Source organism: Dasypus novemcinctus, chromosome 8 (genome assembly GCF_030445035.2).
Source record: "Dasypus novemcinctus isolate mDasNov1 chromosome 8, mDasNov1.1.hap2, whole genome shotgun sequence".
Classification (NCBI taxonomy): domain Eukaryota; kingdom Metazoa; phylum Chordata; class Mammalia; order Cingulata; family Dasypodidae; genus Dasypus; species Dasypus novemcinctus.
Window position 1 is genome coordinate 103,252,783 of NC_080680.1, and position 21,454 is coordinate 103,274,236.

General features: G+C 42.0%; 1 protein-coding gene across 3 annotated transcripts in view; it reads left to right on the top strand.

Annotated features, from left to right (window-relative positions):
* ASTN2 (astrotactin 2) overlaps nucleotides 1–21,454 on the top strand; it is a 950,369-nt gene that overhangs the window by 594,649 nt on the left and 334,266 nt on the right. For all 3 annotated transcript variants that reach the window (XM_058302487.1, XM_058302488.1, XM_058302489.1), the window contains one exon: nucleotides 8,412–8,578. In XM_058302487.1, the coding sequence (XP_058158470.1) occupies nucleotides 8,412–8,578 (167 nt within the window). The remainder of the gene's footprint in view (nucleotides 1–8,411; nucleotides 8,579–21,454) is intronic.

Sequence of the window (21,454 nt, forward strand, 5' to 3'; positions counted from 1 at the left end):
TAATGATAGATGGGTGATCAACCAAGAAGTCATAGCAACCCTGTGTGTATATGCAGCAAACAGCAAAGCCAAAAGCTATGTGAAATTAAAAAGTGTTAGAACTGAAAGGAGAAATATATGCATCCACAATTACAGTTGGAGACTGTAACACCCCTCTCTCAGATGAGAACATCATATGAAGATGGAGTCAGAAACTGGAGTGATGCATCAACATGCCAAGAACACCAAGAATCGCCTACAACCAGAAACTAGAAGAAAGGCATAGAACAGATTCCTCCCCAGAGAGCTCAGAGAGCGCCTTGCCTTGCAGGCACTTTGATTTCAGACTCTAGCCTCCAGACGGTGAGAGAATACATTCCTGTTGTTTAAAGTCATCTAAATCCTGGTAATCTGTTTCCTCAGCCTTAGGAAACTAGTACACATGATAGTATCAACGGATGCTGGAAAAGCATTTGAGAAAATTCAAAGTCCATTAATGATTAAAAAAAAAAAAAACCCGGGAAAATAAGAATGTCTACAAAAACCTACAGCTTATTTTAGATTTATGGTGAAAAACTGAATATTTCCCCCTGAGATGGGAAACAAAGCAAGGATGTCCACTCTCACCATTCTTACTCAACATAGTGCTAGAAGTTTTAGCCAATGCAATAGTTGAGAAAAGGAAATAAAAAGCAAAGAGATCAGAGAGGAAAAAGTAAAAGTGCCCCTATTTACAGATGACATGGTTGGTTACATTGAAAATCTCAGTCTACAAAACAACTCCTGGTAATAATGGGTGAGTTCTGGGTTACAGGTACAAGATATCCACAAAAAAGTCAATTATATTGCTGTATACTAGCAAAGAGCCTATGAACACTGAAATTAAAAATACAATATCAGTTCGTTCTGCCTAGAGGAGCCTGCATCAAATATCGGTGTGTATTTCTGTCCTTCTCTCCCATTTCCCAGCAAGCTCTGTTCTTTTGCCCTATTTCTCAATAACTTCTTTTCTCTGGCCTAACTGAAAAAAAAATGCAAAATCATTTTTTATTGCTCAAAATATGAAATACTTGGATGTATCTCTAACAAAACCTGTATGGGACATGCGTGCTGAAATCCACATTGCTGGTAGAAATCAAATATCTAAATAAATGGGGAGATACACAATATGTTCACGGATTGCAAGACCCACCATAATAAAGATGTCACTTCTCCCTAAGTTGATATACAGGTTTAATACAATTCCTATAAAATTCCAGTAAGATCTTTTGTAGATACAGACAAGATTATTTCAAAATTTATATAGAAAGACAAAAGAACTAGAATTGCTAAAATATTTTGAAAAATAAGAATAGAGTGGGAGGAATCAGTCTTCCCAATTTCTAGATACATTATATAGCTACAGCAGTCAACACTGTGTGGTAATGGTGGAAGGACAGATACATAGATCATTGGAACAGAACACAAAATCCAGAATGAGCCACACAAATCTACTCACCTGATTTTAACAGGCACAAAAGCAATTCAGTAGAAAACAGCAGAGCCTTTTCATTAAGTGGTGCTAGAGCAATTGGGCATGAATAGGCAAAAATAAATTTCAACCTAAGTCTTGCATCTCATATAAAAATTATGAGACCATGGACTTAAATGTATAAAACTATACAACTTTTAGGAAAAAAAAATACATCTCCAGAATCTAGGGTTAGATACCCTATGGCTAGGGTATCCAAAAAAAAAGAAAATGATAATTTGGGCTTCATCAAAATTTAAAAAACTTGCTCTGTGAAAGACCATTTAAAGAGGATAAAAAGGAAAGCTGCAGAGTGGGAGAAAATATTTGCAAACCACATATTTGACAAAGGACTAGCATCTAGAATATATAAAGAACTCTCAAACCTCAACAGTTAATTTTTTTTAAATTTTTAAAAAGCCTATTTAGAAAATGAGCAAAAGACACTTCATTGAAAAGGAATTGCAGATTGCAACTAAGCACACAATAAGATGTTTAGCATCATAGCCACTAGAGAAACCCAAATTAAAATCACAGAAGGTGTCACTATATACCTATCAGGATGACTAAAATAGATAAATAAATAAACTAGAGACAACAACAAATGTTGACAAGGATGCAGAGGAACTGGATCACTCATATCTCATCTCATATGTTATTGGTGGGAATAAAATGTACAGCTACTTTGGAAAACAGCTTAGGAGTTTGTTTTAAAATAAATATGCAAGCTACCCCACAACCCACCAATTGCACTATTTGGCATTTACTCCAGAAAAATGAAAACTTTCATTCACACAAAAACCTGTATACAATTGTGTATAGCAGCTTAATTCATAATAGACCAAAACTGGAAACAATCCAGATGTCCTTTAACGGGGAAATAAACAGACTGTGGTACATCCAAACCGTGGAATACTACTCTGCACTAAAAAGAAAGATGCTATGGGTGTATGCAGCCAGGATGAATCTGCTAATTACACTGAGTGAAAAATAGCCAACCCCCAAAGGTCACATCCTGTATGACTCCATTTATATGGAGTTCTCAAAATGCCAGGAATTACAGAAATGGACAAGAAATTATCACCAGGCGTTAAGGAGAGGATGGGGGCCAGGGAGGTGGATGTGGCTATCAAAGGACAACATGAGGGATCCTTATGGGGACGGAAATATTCTGCATCTTGACTGTGGCAATATTCAAACCCAGATTGTAATATTTTATTGTAGTTTCACAAGATTTTACCATTGTGGGAAAATGGTTAATGGGTATGCAGCATCTTTCTGTATTATTTCTTACAACTGCATGTGAATCTACAAATATCTCAAAAGAAGAAGCTTAATTGGAAGAAGGAAAAGAGGCCACAGGCTGGTTTTGTGTCCATCCTGGTTTAAGTGATTTGGTTGGTTCCTACCTCACTCACCTTTCCAGGTGGTCAGCTCGTTTTCCCCTGCCTCGCTGAGCTTCAGCTACACTGGCCTCCTTCTGTTCCATGGACCATTGAAGGAGCAACCTGTTCCTGCTTCAGGCTCTTCATGCCTGCCATGCCCCCTTGCCTCATTCTTCCAACTAATATCCTCCATGCAAGAGTGTCCACTTGCCAGGTTTAGCTCAGATGCTCAATTTTCTCCCCCTCACCCAGTCCTCATTCACTTGCATCACATTGTACCTTTTTTCTTTTCTTCATAGCACATATTTACTCTATGAAATAATTTTATTTGATTACTCATTAATCATTTGTCTCCTTTTAGAATTTAAGCTTCATAAAAGCAGGGCTTATCTGTGTTGTTTACTACTGTATTTCCAGCAAGCAGCACTTTTGCTTACAACTGGGTAGGTGCTTCTTATCTGATAGGTGATCCAACGAAGGACTTACACAGATAGGAAGGAGGGAAAAATCATGAGTTTGTTATTATTAATTAGGTTTGTTTGCTTGTTTTCAATTGGGGGGATGCTCATTCATTTGCCATTTGTTTAGTCATCCATTCATTTATCATGTATTTATTGAGGGGCTCTTTGTACCAGGCCCTGGCACTTTAGGTATGTTTTTTCACCATTTCTCCAGAAATTCCTACAAGAGGACTTATTGTTCCCATTTTACAGCTGAGGAACCTGGGGCTCTCTCTGAGATGAAGCGCATCCCCTCGATGGTCAGTGACCCACAGCCTGCATTGGGATTTGGGCCATGTTTTTGTCTCCAGGCCATCTCTCCCATTGGGAGAAAGAAAACCGAGGCCCAGACAGGTTCGAGGACTTACCCAAGATCTCAAGGCAAGCAAGTGATGGTACTTGGGCAAGAACTCTGATCTTCCTTTTCCTAGGATGCAAAGGTGCTTCCCCTTCTGCTCCAGTCACACCTCCTCCCTCCCTGACTAAAGCCTCCCTGCTCTGGTTTTCCCTAGCTGCTCACATATGCAGTGCTTTCATTTTCCCATTCGTGTTACATCATACTTCTTCATGTTTGCGCTAGTTCACTGACAGATGTGTGTATTTCTTATCTCTCAAACTAGACTCTAAACTCTTTAAAAACACCCTTAACATCAGTTACATTTGCTGAGCACTGTGCTGTGCATGTGATACATTTTCTCTCACTGTATTAGTTTTCTATTGCTTATAACAAATTATCCACAAATGTTAGCAGCTTTGAACAACAAGCATGTATTATCTCACACAATATTTGAGGATATGCAGTCAGGAGTGGCTTAGCTGCACGGTTCTGGCTCTTGCAAGGCTAAAGTCAAGGTGTCAGCTGGGGCTGCAGTCATCTGAACAGGTTTGATGGGGGCTGGAGGATTCTCTTCCAAGATGGCTTCCTCACATGGCTGCTGGCCAAGATGGCTTCCTCACATGGCTGCTGGCCAAGATGGCTTCCTCACATGGCTGTTGGCAGGAGACCTCAGTTTCTTGTTGGCCGCTGGCCAGAGAGTTCAGTTCCTTGACACATGGGCCTCTCCAGGGCTGCTTACAGCATTCCAGCTTGCTTTCCCCAGAGTGAGCAAAGAGAGATGGAAGCCACAGTTTTTATAGCCTAACTTGGAAGCCATATACCATTACTTCTCTCGTATGCTATTGGCCACAAAGATCAATGCTGGTACAGTGTGGGAAGAGACCTTGCCAGGGTATAATGGCAGGAAGCAGGGATCATTGGGGGCTTTCTTCCAGGCTGGCTTCCATAGTCATTTAGCCCTCCCCAGAATTCATGTAATGATAGGACAGGTTTAGAGGTTACACAACTTTTAAGTGGAACAGTTTTGATTCAGACCCAAAGATAACACACAGACACACTAAATATCCTGTCTGGCAATCAGCTGGTTCATTCGAGAAATAGCAAACACCTACTATGTGCAAAACACTTTAGCAGTCAAGGTCCACACAGTTATAAAGCTTCCATTTTGGTGACGGAAACAGATAAGCAATGAAACAATTGAAATACTATACAAGTTATCTCAAACAGGACAATGCTAGATCTTGTCTACCTGCACCTGCCCCTGTGATAACAGAGCGTGATGTTAATGATGGAGAAAGGAAGGGTTATATGGGGAAACTAGTACGCCCACTTTACTTATCCAGAATGCCTCTCCTGTGCTCAGAGATCAAGTCTAGGTTTAATTCTAGCTCTGCATTTAGTTTGCTGTGTGATATTAATCATATCCTTTCACCTTTCTAAGCCTCAGTTTGCCACCTATACATCTTCTTGGGGAGGTGAGTCAAGTGCCTACAACTTTGTCTCCAGCTCTCAAAGGCTTTAACCTAATCCCAGTGGGTGTATTGCTCAGAGCACACGGTCTGGGAGTCGGGGCCCTGGTTCCACCTCCCCGCTCATGGGCTGAATGATACCAGAGGATGCTCTTCCATTCTCTGGCCCTCTGATTTAGAGAAAGAAGGTGAATTTGTTTCCCAGGGCTGCCCATTGCAAATTATCACAAACGTGGTTTTCTAATGCTCTGAAGGGCTGACGTCCAAAACCAAGGTGTCAGCGTGGCTAAGATCCCTCCGAAGACTCTCAGGAGAATCCATCCACCCTTGTGTTTTCCAGTTTCCACAGGCTCCAGGCTTTCCTTGGCTTGTGGATAGGTAACTCCAATCTCTGCATCCGTCTCCACGTGGTCTTCTCTTTTCCGTATAGCTTCTTTTCTTCTGTCTCTTACAAGGACACTTGTCACTGGATCTGGGATGTACCTAGGTATCCAGGATGATTCCATCTTGAGATCCTTAATTTAATTACATCTGTAAGTGCCCTTTTTCCAAATAGGGTCACATTCACAGGTTAAGATCTGGAATAGGGGTTAAGACTGGAACATATGTTTTTGGAGCCACCTATCACTCTGTTAGAGATCAGTTCTAAGTCCTTCCTTGCTCCAGCTTCCTAATTCAGGAAATTCATCATGACGTGCCAGCAGGCTGAAGTGGCTTATCCAGAAGGTGATTAAGAGACATCGAGCCAGGAATTCTGAGAAGCCCTGCCACCTGGGAGCTGTATAACCCTCTCCTCAGTTTCTTCATCCATAAAATGGGGGTAATGGCAGTACCTACCCAAACTGGTATCCAGTGACTGCTAAACCAGGTGGTTTAGAGCAACAGAAATGTATTCTCTCCCAGTCCTGGAGTCTGAAACCAAAGTGTCAGCAGGGCCGTGCTCCTCCAGGGGTTCTAGGAGAGATCCCCTTTCTTTCCTCCTCGATTCTGGTGGCTGTCGGCAGGCCTTGGCATGTGGCCACATCCCTCTCTGTGCTCTGTCTTCATGCCACCGCCTCCTCTGTGTGTGAAATCTCCCGCTGCCTCCCTCTTACAAAGACACTTGTGATTGCACTTAGGGCCCTCCCAGATAATGCAGAAAACATCTTCTCATCTTAGGATCTTTAATCACATTGGCAAAAACTTTACCGTATAAGGTAACATTCGAGGTTCCAGGGATGAGGACGTGGAAATATACGTAGGAGCCATTACCAGCCTACCACACTACCTCTTAAATTTGCCGTAGGACTAAATATGTAAAAACACGTGAAGTGCTCAGATAAGGCCAGGGACTCAGCAGGAGATGGGAAAGCACTGTCACTGGTAGCAGTCCCAGATATCTTCTGCTTCCCAGTGAGCAGGTCAACCGTTCTTTCCGGCCTGTCCTTGAGTATCTGCAGACAGTAAGAGCCCAGCCCCCAGACCAGCAGACGGCCCCAAATGACCCGTGGCCAGGTGCCCTTCTGCCCGACCGTGCCACAAGTTCAGGGTCCTCTGCTGAACTTACATTAATATGTACGGTGCTTCACTCGCATGGAAAATTGATTTTTCTTTTTAAGCACAAAATGTAGCAGTTTTATAACCTTTCTGCAGCTCGGCAGAGGCCATTTATAACCTGCTTTCTCTGTGGTTACCCTTCCTGGCACCAGTCTTGAATGTCCCGAAGAGCCCTCCCATGCATTTGTAATTACAAGTTCTTCTTAGGCAAAATTTAATTTCCAAGATGACTGACCTTTTTTGGTTGCTGCTTTTGTGCATGTTTTAAATTAATTTGTGTGTGTGTGTGATCTGTTACTGATGTTGTTTAGGACCATGGCTTGGGACTGGGGGTCTGGGTTCAGGTGGATGGGGGGTGGGTAGTATAGCAGGAGATGATTTTGTTTTTAATTGTTTTGTTCTGTTTTGTTTTTTGGTGGAGGCAGTTTTAATCAGCGATGGCTAATGATGGATAAGGAGGACTAGGCTCTGGGTGTTCATTTGTGTGAACAGGAAATGCCGGCAAATGAAAACCTACTGCCTCATTTTCCCTTCTGAACCCTGGAGAGCTGGAACCATTTCTCTCTCTGCTGGACTGGAGGAGATGAGCCCAGCTCCATTAAATGACGGAAAAATAAACTATTAATAGCCAGTTGTGCCCACAGTATACGATCTTCCCTTCCTGGAGCACTTAGCCTGTGCCAGGCACACTGAGAAGAGCTTTTCAGCTGAGATCCCCAAAAGTGTAAAGACCTGGAGATTGGAATCAGTGAGCTTTGCTTGGGAACCAGAGGGAAGGGCAGCCGGTTTGGTTAGGGGAAGGAGCGTGCGTGTGGCTGGGCAGAGGCTTTGACATCCTACTGCATAGGAATTTGACTGTCAGCTTAAGGAGGATGCGAGTTGTTGCTGCTGCTGTTTTAAGTCATTTATTCTCTAAGCTGGGGAGTGAGGCAATCTAGAAATAATCTGGTGGCCAGTAAGTTTGGAGGAGGCCGGACTGGAGGCAAGCAGACCCTTAGGAGACCTTTGCATGTTCTAACTGTGAGGAGGTAGGGATCTCTTTAGGGCTCCAAAGACGAGGGTGGAGAAGAAGGAATAAATTCAAGACAGGCAGGCAGGGAATTCATATTTTATGAGTAACAAATTATGTGCCACATTCGGAAGTCAGATATGTACCTGCGTGATCCAGCGTAAGCTTCACAACAAGCCGCTGGGTGTAGGCATTATGCCTGTTTAACAGGTGAGGAAGCTGAGGCTTAGAAAGTGAGAAGAGGAAGAGCTGGGATTTGAACATGTGTCGGGAAGGGCTCCTTAAAATATACCTAGCTTCCTCCCTAAGTGACCTTTAAATCAGCGTTTATAAAAGTAACAGTGATGATGATCCCAGCAATATCAATATTAATGGCATCTATTGTTCGCTGCATGCTTGCCATGGGAGCCTCAGTGCGGAAGTTCTTGGCCAATGTTCTCTCCCTTCCCTCTCACAACTCTTCATGGCAGATGCTCACAGAAGTCCCATTTTACAGGTGAAGATTCTGAGGTTCAGAGAGGCAAAGGAACTTGTGGAAGACCGCACAGCTGTTCTGTGGCCAATCAAAACGTAGCATCCACCTCTGCCTGTGCCCCGCCCCTTTTATGGAGGTGGGAAGCGAGAACGTGAGGGGGCCTCTCCCACCCCCACCCCCCATAACCACCTGCCGCCCTATCTCCGTGCAGTGTCCCGAGGAGCTGAGGCCCATGAAGGACGGCTCTGGCTGCTACGACCACTCCAAGGGCATTGACTGCTCCGATGGCTTTAACGGCGGCTGCGAGCAGCTGTGCCTGCAGCAGACGCTGCCTTTGCCCTACGACGCCACCGCCAGCACCATCTTCATGTTCTGCGGGTGAGTCTCTGCCCTCAAGGCTCCCCCTTCTCGGTGGTGGGGGGCGTGGGAAAACAGGCCGTCCCTGGCCTTCAACGAAATGGCCTTGCGGTGAGAATATACTGAATGGCAAGCGGTAAGATTTTAACCCTCTTTTGGGTATTGAGGAGAAAAATGGAAGAAGGAAATTAATTAGTTGGTGAATTGATTAACTGGTGGCTCCTCCCCCTTCTCCTTCTACTCCTGGAACCCTGGGCAGCCTGGTTTGGAGACGTCACCAGACACCTTGAAGGAGGTCACTAAAAAAGCATCGGGTGGGTGCCTAAGTGCCCAGGCTTAGCTCGGGCTTTGACTGCCTTTTCTGCAGGAACTCGGCAGTGCACGTTCAGCGGTTAGCCTCTGTGCCCTAATGCCCAAAGCCACAAGGATAATTAGTTGCCGTTATGGGAGAGGTGAGGTGTAAAGGAAACAATGCAGAAAAAGCTTGTAACGCAGCTTCCGGCTCTTGCTAAGAACTCAAACTGAATAAGGAGTTGTGTTGTGTTATATTTCTTTCTTTCTTTCTTTTTTTTTTTTGGAGAGGTGTTCTTTTTTTTAATTGTGAGCATAATTTATCAAGTTGAGTTTTAACAACAGTGTGAGACTGAAAGGGCGTGCACCTTGGGGCCAATTCGCTGAGTGTCTTAGGACAAGTCCTTTCCCCTCTCTGGGCAGCAATTTGATGACCTGTGAAGGAAGTGATTTGAACAGTGAAGGACAAAGTTTCTCCAACTTACCTTATTGAGAATTGCAGTGAGTATCACGCCTGCCATCCTCAGCGCCTTGCTTAGCATTGGGCCTCAGCATTCACATTCAGAAAGGCCAGTGCATTTTCTTCTCCCCTTCATTCCTTTTCTAATTACATCTTCTTATCAGAAATTTCACTCATCTTTTGACATTCTACAACTCAGAAAAATAATCCTGTGATCCTGTGAGAATGTCGGTCATTAAAGTATGCTCAATGTGCTCTTTAATGAGATAGAAAAGCAGAAGCTATTTTAACAATCTTTTCAGTCCTATGTATTACAAAAAAGAGAGAGAGAGAGAGGTAAGGGAGAGTGTCTAGGGTTGAATCTCAGTTTACCAGAAAATTAATTTAGCCTGGGTGGTTGTAGTTCATGGAGTCTGTTCTCCTTCTGTTTTTTTCCTGGGTCTCCTCCCTGCCCCACTCACACTTGGGGCTGCAGGTGCATTGAAACCGGTGTTGGAGCAGCTTGCTGGAGGCCCTAGATATGTATCAGCAAAATAAATAAGAAATAAATGAGTGTATGCAGACCTGAATTTATAGCATCTCTCCTCCGCTTAAGTGACTGCAGGGCAGTGCTGAGTAAATTATGCATGGACTTAGATTTGTGAATTTGCATACAGAATCAGCTGTGTACTCACCATTATTATTTTCCTCCCTGTGTATTTGTAGGGGGGAGGGGGGAGGGTCAAGGAACAGCAGCAGCAAAATGGATTTTGACATTAAAAACAATCACCACCTTCCATCCGATCTGTGGTGGTTAAGGGGACTTTGGATTTAATAGACTTTGGTTTCAAGCCCAGCTCTACCTCTAACTCTTTGTTAGGCATTGGGCAAGCTTTTCAACCCCTGAACTTCAGTTTCCTCATCTGTAAAATTTTAATAATAATACCTACCTCAATGTAATGGTGGTTGTGAAGAGTGCAAAGTAAATGATATTTCATACTCCACTAAAATTTAATAATTTGCCCCGGGTCATACAGCTAGTAATGAGCTCATAACCTCCTTGCTGTGTGACCTTGATTAAGTTGCTTAAGATCTCTGTGCCTCCATGAACTCATCTGTAAAATAAGGATAATAATAGTATGTGTCTATAGAGTTGCTATGGACTAAATGCATCAATATTTGTGAAGTGCTTTATAACTGTGCCTAGCATAGAGTCAGCGTTATATGTGTTTCTTAAATAGAATGACTGAAGTGAATAATGGGAATGAGGATTGCCTTCCCACTTGCTTGTGAGCTGAAGTGCTAGACCTCTTAGTTTTCAGGTCTGTAAGACCAAGGAACTAATCTTCTTTACTGTAAAAGGTCGCTGAAAGACTTAAATAAGACTGAATGGATGAGAGGGTAAATTTTGAGCTGTTAAAGTCCATCCAAAGGCAGATAAAAAGGACTAAAAAGAAAATAAAAACCAGGTCTCCTAAAACCAACTGAAGTTACAACACACTTTGAAAATTGTCTATTAAGGATGCAAATGAGAAGTTACCCACACTTGTTGGAAGTACCATAAACAAAACAATGAAAGCTATTAGCAGGTACTTGTGAGAGGGTTGGCTAGAGATGTAGGATGCTCTTGAATTAAGCAGGGAAAACAAACCCTGGCTCCAGAGGACCTGCCCAACTTGCTCAAGTCGCTCTGTCACCTTTCTGTGAGGCTCTGGGTAGTAGCAGGTTTAGTAAACTCACTTGTAGCCACTTTAATAATAGTGGCTAACACTTATTTGGCACTTCCTATGTACCAGGACTGATCGAAGTACTTTTTAAATTCCCATCACAACTCTTCAGTGATCCCCATTTTACTGTCAAGGAAACCAAGCACAGTGACTTGCCCACGGTCACACAGCTGATAAGGAGGGGCACCAGGATTCAAACCCAGGCTCTGTGGCTCTAATCTCAGTCAAGACTGATCTGATATCATTCTTGGCTCCTGGCCACTTCTAGCTGTGTGACCTTGAGTAAGTCACTCAGCTTCTTTGAGTCTGTGTTCTTTCATTTACAAGCAGATGAGAAAATGTAGCCCCATTGTGAAGAGTAAGTGAATGATGCCTGCACATGAGCTGGTGCACACACTCAACAAACCTAGTTATAATTTGTCTAACAGGTGCAAGGTCATCTCATGCATTCATTCAGTTATTGAATTGTGTGTCTTGGGTACTACTCCCTCCCCAACATCTAGAATAGTTGGTGCTCCATCGTCGTTGAGTGAAGCTCCTTAATGAACATAGCGAAGGAAGCTCTTCGGGGTCTCACCTTCCCAGCTCCATTTCCAACTCAGCCCCTCTTCCTAACTTAGGCCTCTTGGATTCAGCTTCTGGAGTTTTGAAAACACTGTTGCCTCTTACTCCCCTTCCCCTTCCCTCCGTGTGTCCTGTCCTGTCCCCTTTTAGGGTTGACAGCTGTTTCATCTTCAAGTCTCAGTGCGGGCATCGCCTTTAATAGTAAGTCTTCCCTGAACCCCACAGGGGTGCAGGAGTGAGATCTGCAGTTATCCTGGGGCTGGGCGATAATACCCCATCCTTTCAAAGGGATGCTATTTAAATATTTGTTGAGTATTTATCCAGTGGGAATGGGGGCGTCCATAGAAAGGTATGTTTTTTCTTGTTTTATTTTATTTATTTTTACATTTCTTTCCACAGGGCCCTCTTACAAGGGAGAACCACATTTATATTTTGCCTCAGTTCTCATTTTTCCAGTGAAATCTTGACACCCTTTAAAGAGGGAACCTCTGGCTTGCTGCCCTGATTGACAGCTCTTAATCCAACTAAGTCTCCACCAACAGTAAAGTCTCCTTCCTCTGCTTCCCCTGGATAGTCCTATGGTCCCATTGACTTGCCTCCTTCCTCGTCAGTCCCCATCACACTGAGAACTGCTTGTGAGCCGGTGCCAGGTCTTAATCACTTGTGTGTCCCCATTGCTTTTCCCCCTGGCTCCACCCAAGGACTTCTTCCAAAACATAATTGTTGAACTAAAGACTGCATCCACCTAAGATTCATTGCACCTGCTGTGTGCCCAGTCTCCTGTGAGATGTTGAGAATGTGAAGTGTTGAACACGAGTCCTTGCCCATGAGGGGCAAAGTGAATGCCAAGGACAGGTGTCTGAGCCTCCCTTGGTCCCGCTTGATATTGATAGAGCACACATACCTGTATGCTAGAGAGAAGCAGGTGAGTTTGACATAGGTTAGGAAGACCATTGGATACTAAGGTGAGCCATTTTGAATGAATCTTACAGATCTTGGCAGTTACCTCCCAACCAAGTTTGTGAGGTGCATGTGTGTGTGTGTGGGGGGGGGGGTGGGGATGTATACCATGCACACGTCCACAGGATTTTTATATTATTCACATAAATCCAAGAAATAATAAAGCTGTTAATATAAAGGTAAGATGGGTCTGATGAGAAGCCATTTGTAAGTAGGGAAAGGGTGAAAATGGTTTCCAGGAGCTTGAAATGGGATAGTTATTGAACTTGAGATAAATTTAGCTCTGTGCTTCTTGGCAACTGAAGTAAACAGAAAAACGTAGTGGACGATGTAATTGTCCTTGCCTGAGAAAAAGAAGGTGTAGGGTTTTTTAAGTTTTGTTTTGGTTTTCATGGAAATATACACCTTCCTTGTCCCCTCTCCTGTATATTCCTGTATAAGAGACCTCAGTGTCATCAACAATTTTAAAGTTTCATTATTTCTCAGATCATCGAAAGGAGGAAACTGAGGCCCAGGGGGTTCTCACAGCCAGTTATGAGGTAAAACTGGGATGGAAGCTAGAGGAATCCTAGATGTCTCTGGTCCAATTTGAATTAAAATGTGTTTAAAAATATGGGTTCAAAGAACATCTCCAGCCTCGAATTGTTCTTACTAGCTGTTCACTGTCATCTTTTTGGGAATTTGGAAGGAAGATGAGATAAATAAATGTGTTTGATAGTTAGCTGGAAGCTGCTTACTTTTGTTGTCAAAACAGAAGTCTGCTTTAGTAGTAAAAAACACTGACCTAGAGAATGGAGACCACAGCTTTGACTGCCAGTAACCAGTTGCAAAGTTGAGGGAGAGGTATTCAATCAAGCTTGTGTTTTGTTGTGGTTTCCTCACTTTCAGGATAGGGTCCTCACCCTTGCCTCTGCCTTCTTGATTGAGGGATGGGGATTCCAACTCTAATAGTTAACACGGAATATCTACATGCCAGGTTCTTTGCACATTTTATAACCTTGTTCTCTATACTCTTTAACCAGGGCAAAAGCACAGGTGTAAGAAATACTCATGTGCAATCGATTGAAGCATATAAAATTCACCCATTCCTTCAGGTTGGTGTTTCCTTGTGTAGGTTCTGTGGAACATCAGTTCTGTGAGATCTTCAAAGATTTTTTTAAAAGAAGCTGAAAAAGAGCGCGTTTCTCTCTTGCCTCGGTATTAGGATGCTTAGATTTCATCCCTAACATTGGTCCAAGGCTATGCGGCGTATAGTTCCTTGAGCTAGTCTTACCCTTAACTTTTCTCTAGTCTTATTTTTCATTGGCTTTGATTCCCTATTTTAAAAATCTTTTCTAGTATGCATATATAATGTGTATCTATAATGCATATATAACATACAATTTTATTTATTCCACAAATCTTTGAAGAATAATTTAATGAATAAGTGAATATGTGAATAAATACATAATAAATACTCTGCTTCAAGAATTTGTGTACAAGTCCCTTTCATTCTGGGTCTCAGTTTTCTCTTTTGATAAACAAGCAGTTTGAAAAGGAGTTGGCTGTGCCGAAATTGAAAGAGCACTGGCTTGGGGTAGGAAGATCCAAGACAATCCCCAACTTTCCCAAGGTTCTCCTGCGACCTTGGTCAAGGAGTTTAAATGCCACAAGCCTTAGGGTTTTCAGTGACCATTTTGGAGTGAAAGTACCCATCTCCTGATGTTGCCACGGAGATCAAATAAAACACGCTCTCGGCTAACCACATGTGAGGTTTCATGGTGCAATCTCTACAGTGCCATCTTGTTCTGTTATTCTCTATAATGCGGCAGGTATGTTAAGGGTAACATGTTCACTGGCTTCGACCAAAATGCCCAGTTTGTACTTTTTTGCTTATTTTACTTTATGTTTTTCATTTTGGCATATGTATAAATATAGTTTCATGCACATCTTGGCTTGCTTCCTCTGAGCCTACGCTCTTTAGAATTCCTGTAAGAAAATCTCCCAGACGACAGAACGTTCTAAAGGAGCTGTATAATTATGTGGCATGGCACAAAAATAAAACTAAAAGAAGAAACCAACAACTAAGTAGACCTTTGCAAAAATCATCCTGTGCCCTGAGGTGGCTTGGGGGAGAGAGTTGCTCATGTTTCAAAACTCAGAGGATCATTTAGCTTTATGAATCCATATTTTTTTTCTCCCTGCATTTCCAAGGGTCTTAGTAACCATACACCGTGCCTTTGTTCTCTCCCTTCTTTCTCTCCTGCTAAAGCCTACTTCTTTCCCATCCCCAGGCAAAAGAAAATCGCCAAGAGCCTCCTGTTGGATTGATAGGGTTAAAATCACACACACGCTCACATTTATGCATACATACCTTGAAGTATGAGCTCCTAGGTTTAATTCCTAGCATCGCTATTGACTAGGTGTATCTTCATGGTAAAGTCACATAACTTCTCTAAACCTCAGTTTTTGTATCTGAAAACTTGAGCAAAATCTCGCTGTTAGGGTTGTGTATTCATTTCCTATTGCTGCTGTAATATATTGCTGCAAACTTTGTGGCTTAAAACAACACAAATGCATCCTCTTACAGTTCTATAGGTCAGAATTTCTCAAATAAAGCCTTCAGCAGGGTTGTGTTCCTTCTGGAGACACCAGGGAGAATTTGTCCCCTTACCATTTCCAGTTTCTATAGGCTGCCTGCATCCCTTGGCTCATGCCTTTTTACTCTATCTCCAAGACCAGGGGCAAAGCATCTTCAGGTCTCTCTCCCTCCTTCCCTCTCCTTCTCTCTGCCCCTTCCTTTCAGCTCCCCCTTCTTCCCTTCTTCCCTCCTTCTCTCTGCTTCCATTATCACCTGCCCTTTCATTCTGATACTCCTGCCTCCTTCTTGTACTCTTCAAGGACCCTTGTGATTGCAGAGGGCCCACCCTGCTAACTCAGAATAATCTCCCCATCTCAACATTTTTACACTTAATCTCATCTGCAAAGTCCCTTTTGCCATGTTAAGTGACGTTTTCACAGATTTTGGGGATTAGGACGTGGACATCTTTTATTCTCTCTACTGCAGGTTGTAATAAGGAGCAAATCAGGTCATATCTATATATATATGGCACTAGAACTAAACAAAGGAAGAAAGAAAAACTCCACAAGTGTGTGGGATCTGACTTGCACATACATATATATTACGTGTGTACAATAATTGCAATAGCTGATACATTAATTGGCTACTGCCTGCTAGACTCGATTTTATCCATTATATATGTCGCCTCAAATTCTCACATCAGCCCTATATTAGGGGTTATTATTAGCCCCATTTAATAGATTATGCAACTGAGGCTTACAGAAATTAACCGACTTGATCAGGATCATACAGCTGATTGGTAATACAACCTCTGTTTGAACTCAGATTTAAGTAACTACAAAATCTGGACTTGACACCCTGTCTTCCTTAAGTAAGAGGGCATGAAATCTCAATAATCTCAGTAAATTCACCAAAGTAGAAATTATACAAGCTACAGTCACAGACTCTAATGCCAAAATATTAGAATTAATAACAAAGGGAGAACAAACAAATATATCTGCTTAATGAATTCAAAAACAAAACAGCCTTCTAAGTAATACTTCGGTAAGAAAAAATTGCACTCAAATTGCCACCCCTTTAGAAATGAACAGAGGCAAGAGAGCTGCATGTAAAATTCGTGGGATACAGGCAAATCAGTAGTCACAAGCTCCGTGGCATTTATTAAGAGGCAAGGAAGATTGAAAATAAACAAAAGAAGCTTTCAATTCAAGAAGCCAGAAAAAGAATTACAAAACAAAGTCTGATAAAGCAGAAGGAAGGAATTAATACAAATAAAAGCTGAAATAAATGAAAAAGTAAGAAGGAGCCTTCATCAATAAAACTCAAAAACCTGTTCAAAGGAGAGAAAGAGGACACAAACAAGTTAGAAAGGAGCTAGGGCCATAACTATTGGAACATAGAAGATAAAACAAATTTAATGAGAATACTAGATACAACCTTGTCCCAATAAATTCAAAAGTCTTGGTAAAATGCATTATTTTCTTAGAAAATATAAATTACCAAGTTTGACTCAAGATGTTGAAGAAATAAATGATAAGAAAGCTAAATATCTACCACTGAATAAAAGACATCAAGCCCAGATTTTATAGTTAAGTTATATCAAATCATCAAGAAATGTATAACCTCTATATAAACTGATTTAGGTTTTTTTCTAAAAAAAGGAAAAGACAGTTTCTACTGTATCCCATACGCCTACCAGAATTCTGATACTCATATTGGACAAATCTATGCTCATCCACATTCACATAGAAAAATCTCGTAGACATACTAGAACTGATGAGTCCTCTATGTTGGTAGGATGCAAGATCAACTTATAAAAATCAGCAATAGCATTCCTCAATATAATAGCTAATTATAAAATAGTAAGATTAAAACAGATCCTATTCCTGAGGTAGACAAGATTGTAGTAATAGAAGCTATCACTCTAAAAGGGCTTAATATAAATATATGCCAAGTATAAGTCATTTAATCCTCACAGTGACTGTATGAGGGTAGAACTTCTTACAGATAAGCAGAGGAGGTTCAGAAGAGTTAAAGAATTTGACCAAGGTCACACAGCTCTTAAGTGGTATAATCAGGATTTGGTCTGTGGTGGTTTAGATCCAAAACCCATGCTTGTGACCTCTAGACAGTAGTGCCTCACATAAATCCCTGTGAATAAGTCCCACAAGACATGGGCAATACATTTACAACAGACATTCTAAAACTTTGCCAAGCTGCAAAGATGCTGTTTTAGTCAGGATAAGATAAGCTACATTGTGATCACGAATGAAGCCCCTCAAGCCAGAAGCTTACACAGAGAAGTTTATTTCCTGTTTGTGCAAGATCCAATGTGAGTCAGGCAGCCCACTTCCATCCTGTAATATGCATCGGGAACACACAGTCTCCAAGCTACTGTAGTAAGGGAAGAGAGGGCTTGAGAATAACGCCGTACTTTTTTATTTTTGTTTTTTAGGAGGTACCAGGGAATGAACCCAGGACCTCGTACAAGGGAAGCAGGTGCCATCGCTCCCTTGGATGTTTTTACAAAGGACTAGGTCTGACAGTGACTTATATCACTTTAGCCCAGAATCCATTGCCGAGAATCCAGCCACGTCTTCTCCCCATCCCAACTGCAAGGGAGGCTTAGATAATCGTCAGTGTATGTTTGCGAAGAGGACACAGTATGAGCCACACATGACTTTGCCTCTGTCTTGGATGTCAGCAATGCCCAGCACAGAGTAGGCCATACATAGTTCTTTTTTTTTTTTAAGATTTATTTTTATTTATTTATTTATTTAATTCCCCTCCCCTCCCCTGGTTGTCTGTTTTCTGTGTCTTTTTGCTGCGTCTTGTTTCTTTTTTCTTTGTCCGCTTCTGTTGTCGTGAGCGGCACGGAAAGTGTGGGCGGCGCCATTCCTCGGCAGGCTGCTCCCTCCTTCACGCTGGGCGGCTCTCCTTATGGGTGCACTCCTTGCGCGTGGGGCTCCCCTACGCGGGGGACACCCCTGTGTGGCACAGCACTTCTTGCGTGCATCAGCACTGCACATGGGCCAGCTCCATAAGGGTCAAGGAGGCCCGGAGGTTGAACCGCGGGCCTCCCATGTGGTAGACGGACGCCCTAACCACTGGGCCAAAGTCCGTTTCCCTGTACATAGTTCTTAAATGAAATTTAAAACTCCCCCCAATTTAGTCTACAGATTCAACGCAATACCATCCAATATTCCACGAGGGTTTGACATGGACTTTGACATGCTGGTTCTAAAATCCATCTCAAAATAAAATTCAGAACAGTTTAGGAAATTTTGAAATTAAAAATCAGAGGTGGCAATGAGGAGGAGATTTACTTTACTATATTCAAGACATACTGTAAAGTTATAGTAATTAAGATAGCAAGTAATTATTATAGGAGTTGACATGATTAAATGGAAGACTATTTGGCCATATATTCATAGGAATTTAGTCTACGATAAAGGTGGTATTTCAAATTAGTTGCTGAAAGGATGGTAGTTGGCTAGCCATTTAAAAAATAATTAGATTAACCCCTTCATTGTGCACAAAAATCAGTTCCATATATGTTAAATAACTCAATATGAAAAATCTATAAAAACTATTTTGTAAATATACAGAGGGATATTTTATCATCTTGTGGGCTGTAGGAGCATTCCTAAGCATTGCACAAAATTCAGAAGCAGTAAAGGACCAGTCTATATGTGTGACTTCTGTATAAGTTATGATAACTTGTAGATAAGTTATACATGAAAAACATCAAAAACAAACTTAAAATGCAAGTGCAAATTGGGAGGAAAAAAATCTCAATATATGTGTCGGGTGATGGCTAGCTATCCAAAAGATACGCAGAGCATAAATAAGCCCATAAAGAAACAAGTTAAATACCTCAGTAGGGGAAGTGGGCAAAATGCCTGAAAGGACATTCCGCAGAAGAGGAAATACAAATGGCCATAACATGAAAAGAGGCTTGGGAAGTGGACTTGGCCCAGTGGTTAGGGCATCCGTCTATCATATGGGAGGTCTGCAGTTCAAACCCCGGGCCTCCTTGACCCGTGTGGAGCTGGCCCATGCGCAGTGCTGATGTGCGCAAGGAGTGCCATGCCGGGGGTGTCCCCGTGTAGGGGAGTCCCACGCACAAGGAGTGCGCCCCATAAGGAGAGCTGCCCAGTGTGAAAGAAAGTTCAGCCTGCCCAGGAATGGTGCCACACACACGGAGAGCTGACACAACAAGATGATGCAACAAAAAGAAACAGAGATTCCCGTGCCGCTGACAACAACAGAAGCAGACAAAGAAGAACACGCAGCAAATAGACACAGAGAACAGACGGGGGGGGGGGGGGAAGGGGAGAGAAATAAATAAATAAATAAATCTTAAAAAAAAAGAAGAAAAGAGGCTGAGCCTTACTATTATCAGGGAAATGCAAATCCAAACAAACATGAGTTATTTTTTTGCATCCCATATTGGCAATAATGAACATGAAATATGTGGGGGAAATGGAGAACTCTCATTCATCAATGAGAGGATTGTAAACTGGTAGAGCTTCTACAGATGGCCATTTAGTATCTATCAAAATTTAAAAACTCATAAAACATTAACCCAGCAATCCCTTTCCTAGGAATCTGTTTTATAGAAATGCACACATGTACACAATGATAGATGTACAGAGATCTTCATTATGGCACCATTCATCATACAAACAGCTATAAACAACCAAAATGCCCATCAATAAGGATTAGTTAAATGCATTAGGGTAAATGTAGACTGTGCAATGCCAAATAACCATTAAAAAAGATAGATCTAGATACATTCTGACTTGAAATGATCTCCAAGAAATACTATTAGGTGCCAATATATATCTCATAGCAATGTGCCATATAATTCTGTTTGAGTTGATGAGTTATGAATATATATATATGTGTGTATCTAAATGCATTGAAAAACTATAGGACATGCATAACAGTTAATAGGGATGACAACTGGAATGGGAAGTAAGAATATGTGTGAAGTGGGGAATGAAGAACATCCACATTTTACTCTTCAGACTTTGATAATGTTTAATAACTTACAACAAATGTACTTATATTTCTTAATTTTTCTAGAGAAAGCTTATAAGTGTGTGTGTTTCTGTGTGGGGGGGGGGCACTCTCCCTAGTAAACCATTTCTCCCCATTTCTCCATCTTGACTGGGAGCTCCCTGAGATAAGTGGATGAAACTAGACTTCCCTGAACACTTCTCATATACTCTGCATTTCCATTTACACTCACTTCATCTACACTGCAATCATATGAAGGGGTAGTTACTTCCATTTCACAGATGCTAAAAGAAAGGAAAATAAGGCAGCGGATGTAGCTCAGGTGTTAAGCTCCTGCTTCACATGTATGAGGTCCCAGGTTCAATCCCCAGCACCTCCTAAAATAAAAAGAAGGGGGAATAGACAACCATGGCACTTGCACAAGTAAGTGGAAGACCAAGACAGGGTCTCCTTCCATGAGTCATTCAACTCTACTTTGGGCAGGTGCTTGTGAGTATTGGTGTGTCAGTGCAGTGCATCAGGGATCAGGTAGCAGCAAGGAGAGACTGACAGCTTGCTTCATGTGTGAGATGTCCCTGGCTTTTCACCAGTGAGAGCTTGGGGCACGCTTTCACCTCTGCCTGTCTCCTTCCTGCCTCTTATTGGGCTCTGTCTCCAGCATCAATTGTTTGTTCCTGTTCTCTGGGTACTTTTTCTTCTCAAACCTCCTCATGGAGCCTCTTCCATCACCCATATGAGTTCCTGATTCCCTCTGCAATCTGGCTTCATGGAAGCTCCACTCCTCCCTGTGAAGGAAAGGCAAATAGGAGGCTACCTGCTTCATATTCCCTACCAGAGTCATATCATGCAAATAGCAACCACTGGAGTTGGAAACAAGAGGAGGAAAAGATGTCTTTGTTGCTAAACAGACCTGAATTGGAATGCAAGATCTATCATTTTCTCACAGTGTGACATGCTTTATTTCCTGGCTCCTCATTTTACTTACCTGTAAAGCAGAAATGGAGATACCTTTTCATCATGGTTTGAAAATAAATATGTAAAGTGCCTAGTGAATAGTATATGCTCAAAAAATAGAAACTGCTGCCATCTGCCACCACCACCATTAACCACCACCACCACCACCACTACTCCTGTAATTGTTTGGTAAACAGCAATTGTTAACTCTTTTCACAGCCAGTGTATTATGTGACTGCATAGCAATCTCGTGAATTAAGGTAGGATAGGAGTGCTTACTCCATCTTATAGATGAGGATGCTGGAGTTCAAAGAGGTTAAATAGCTTGCCCAGGTTCACATAGGTTAAAAGGGGCAAAGGTGACATTTGTACCAGGT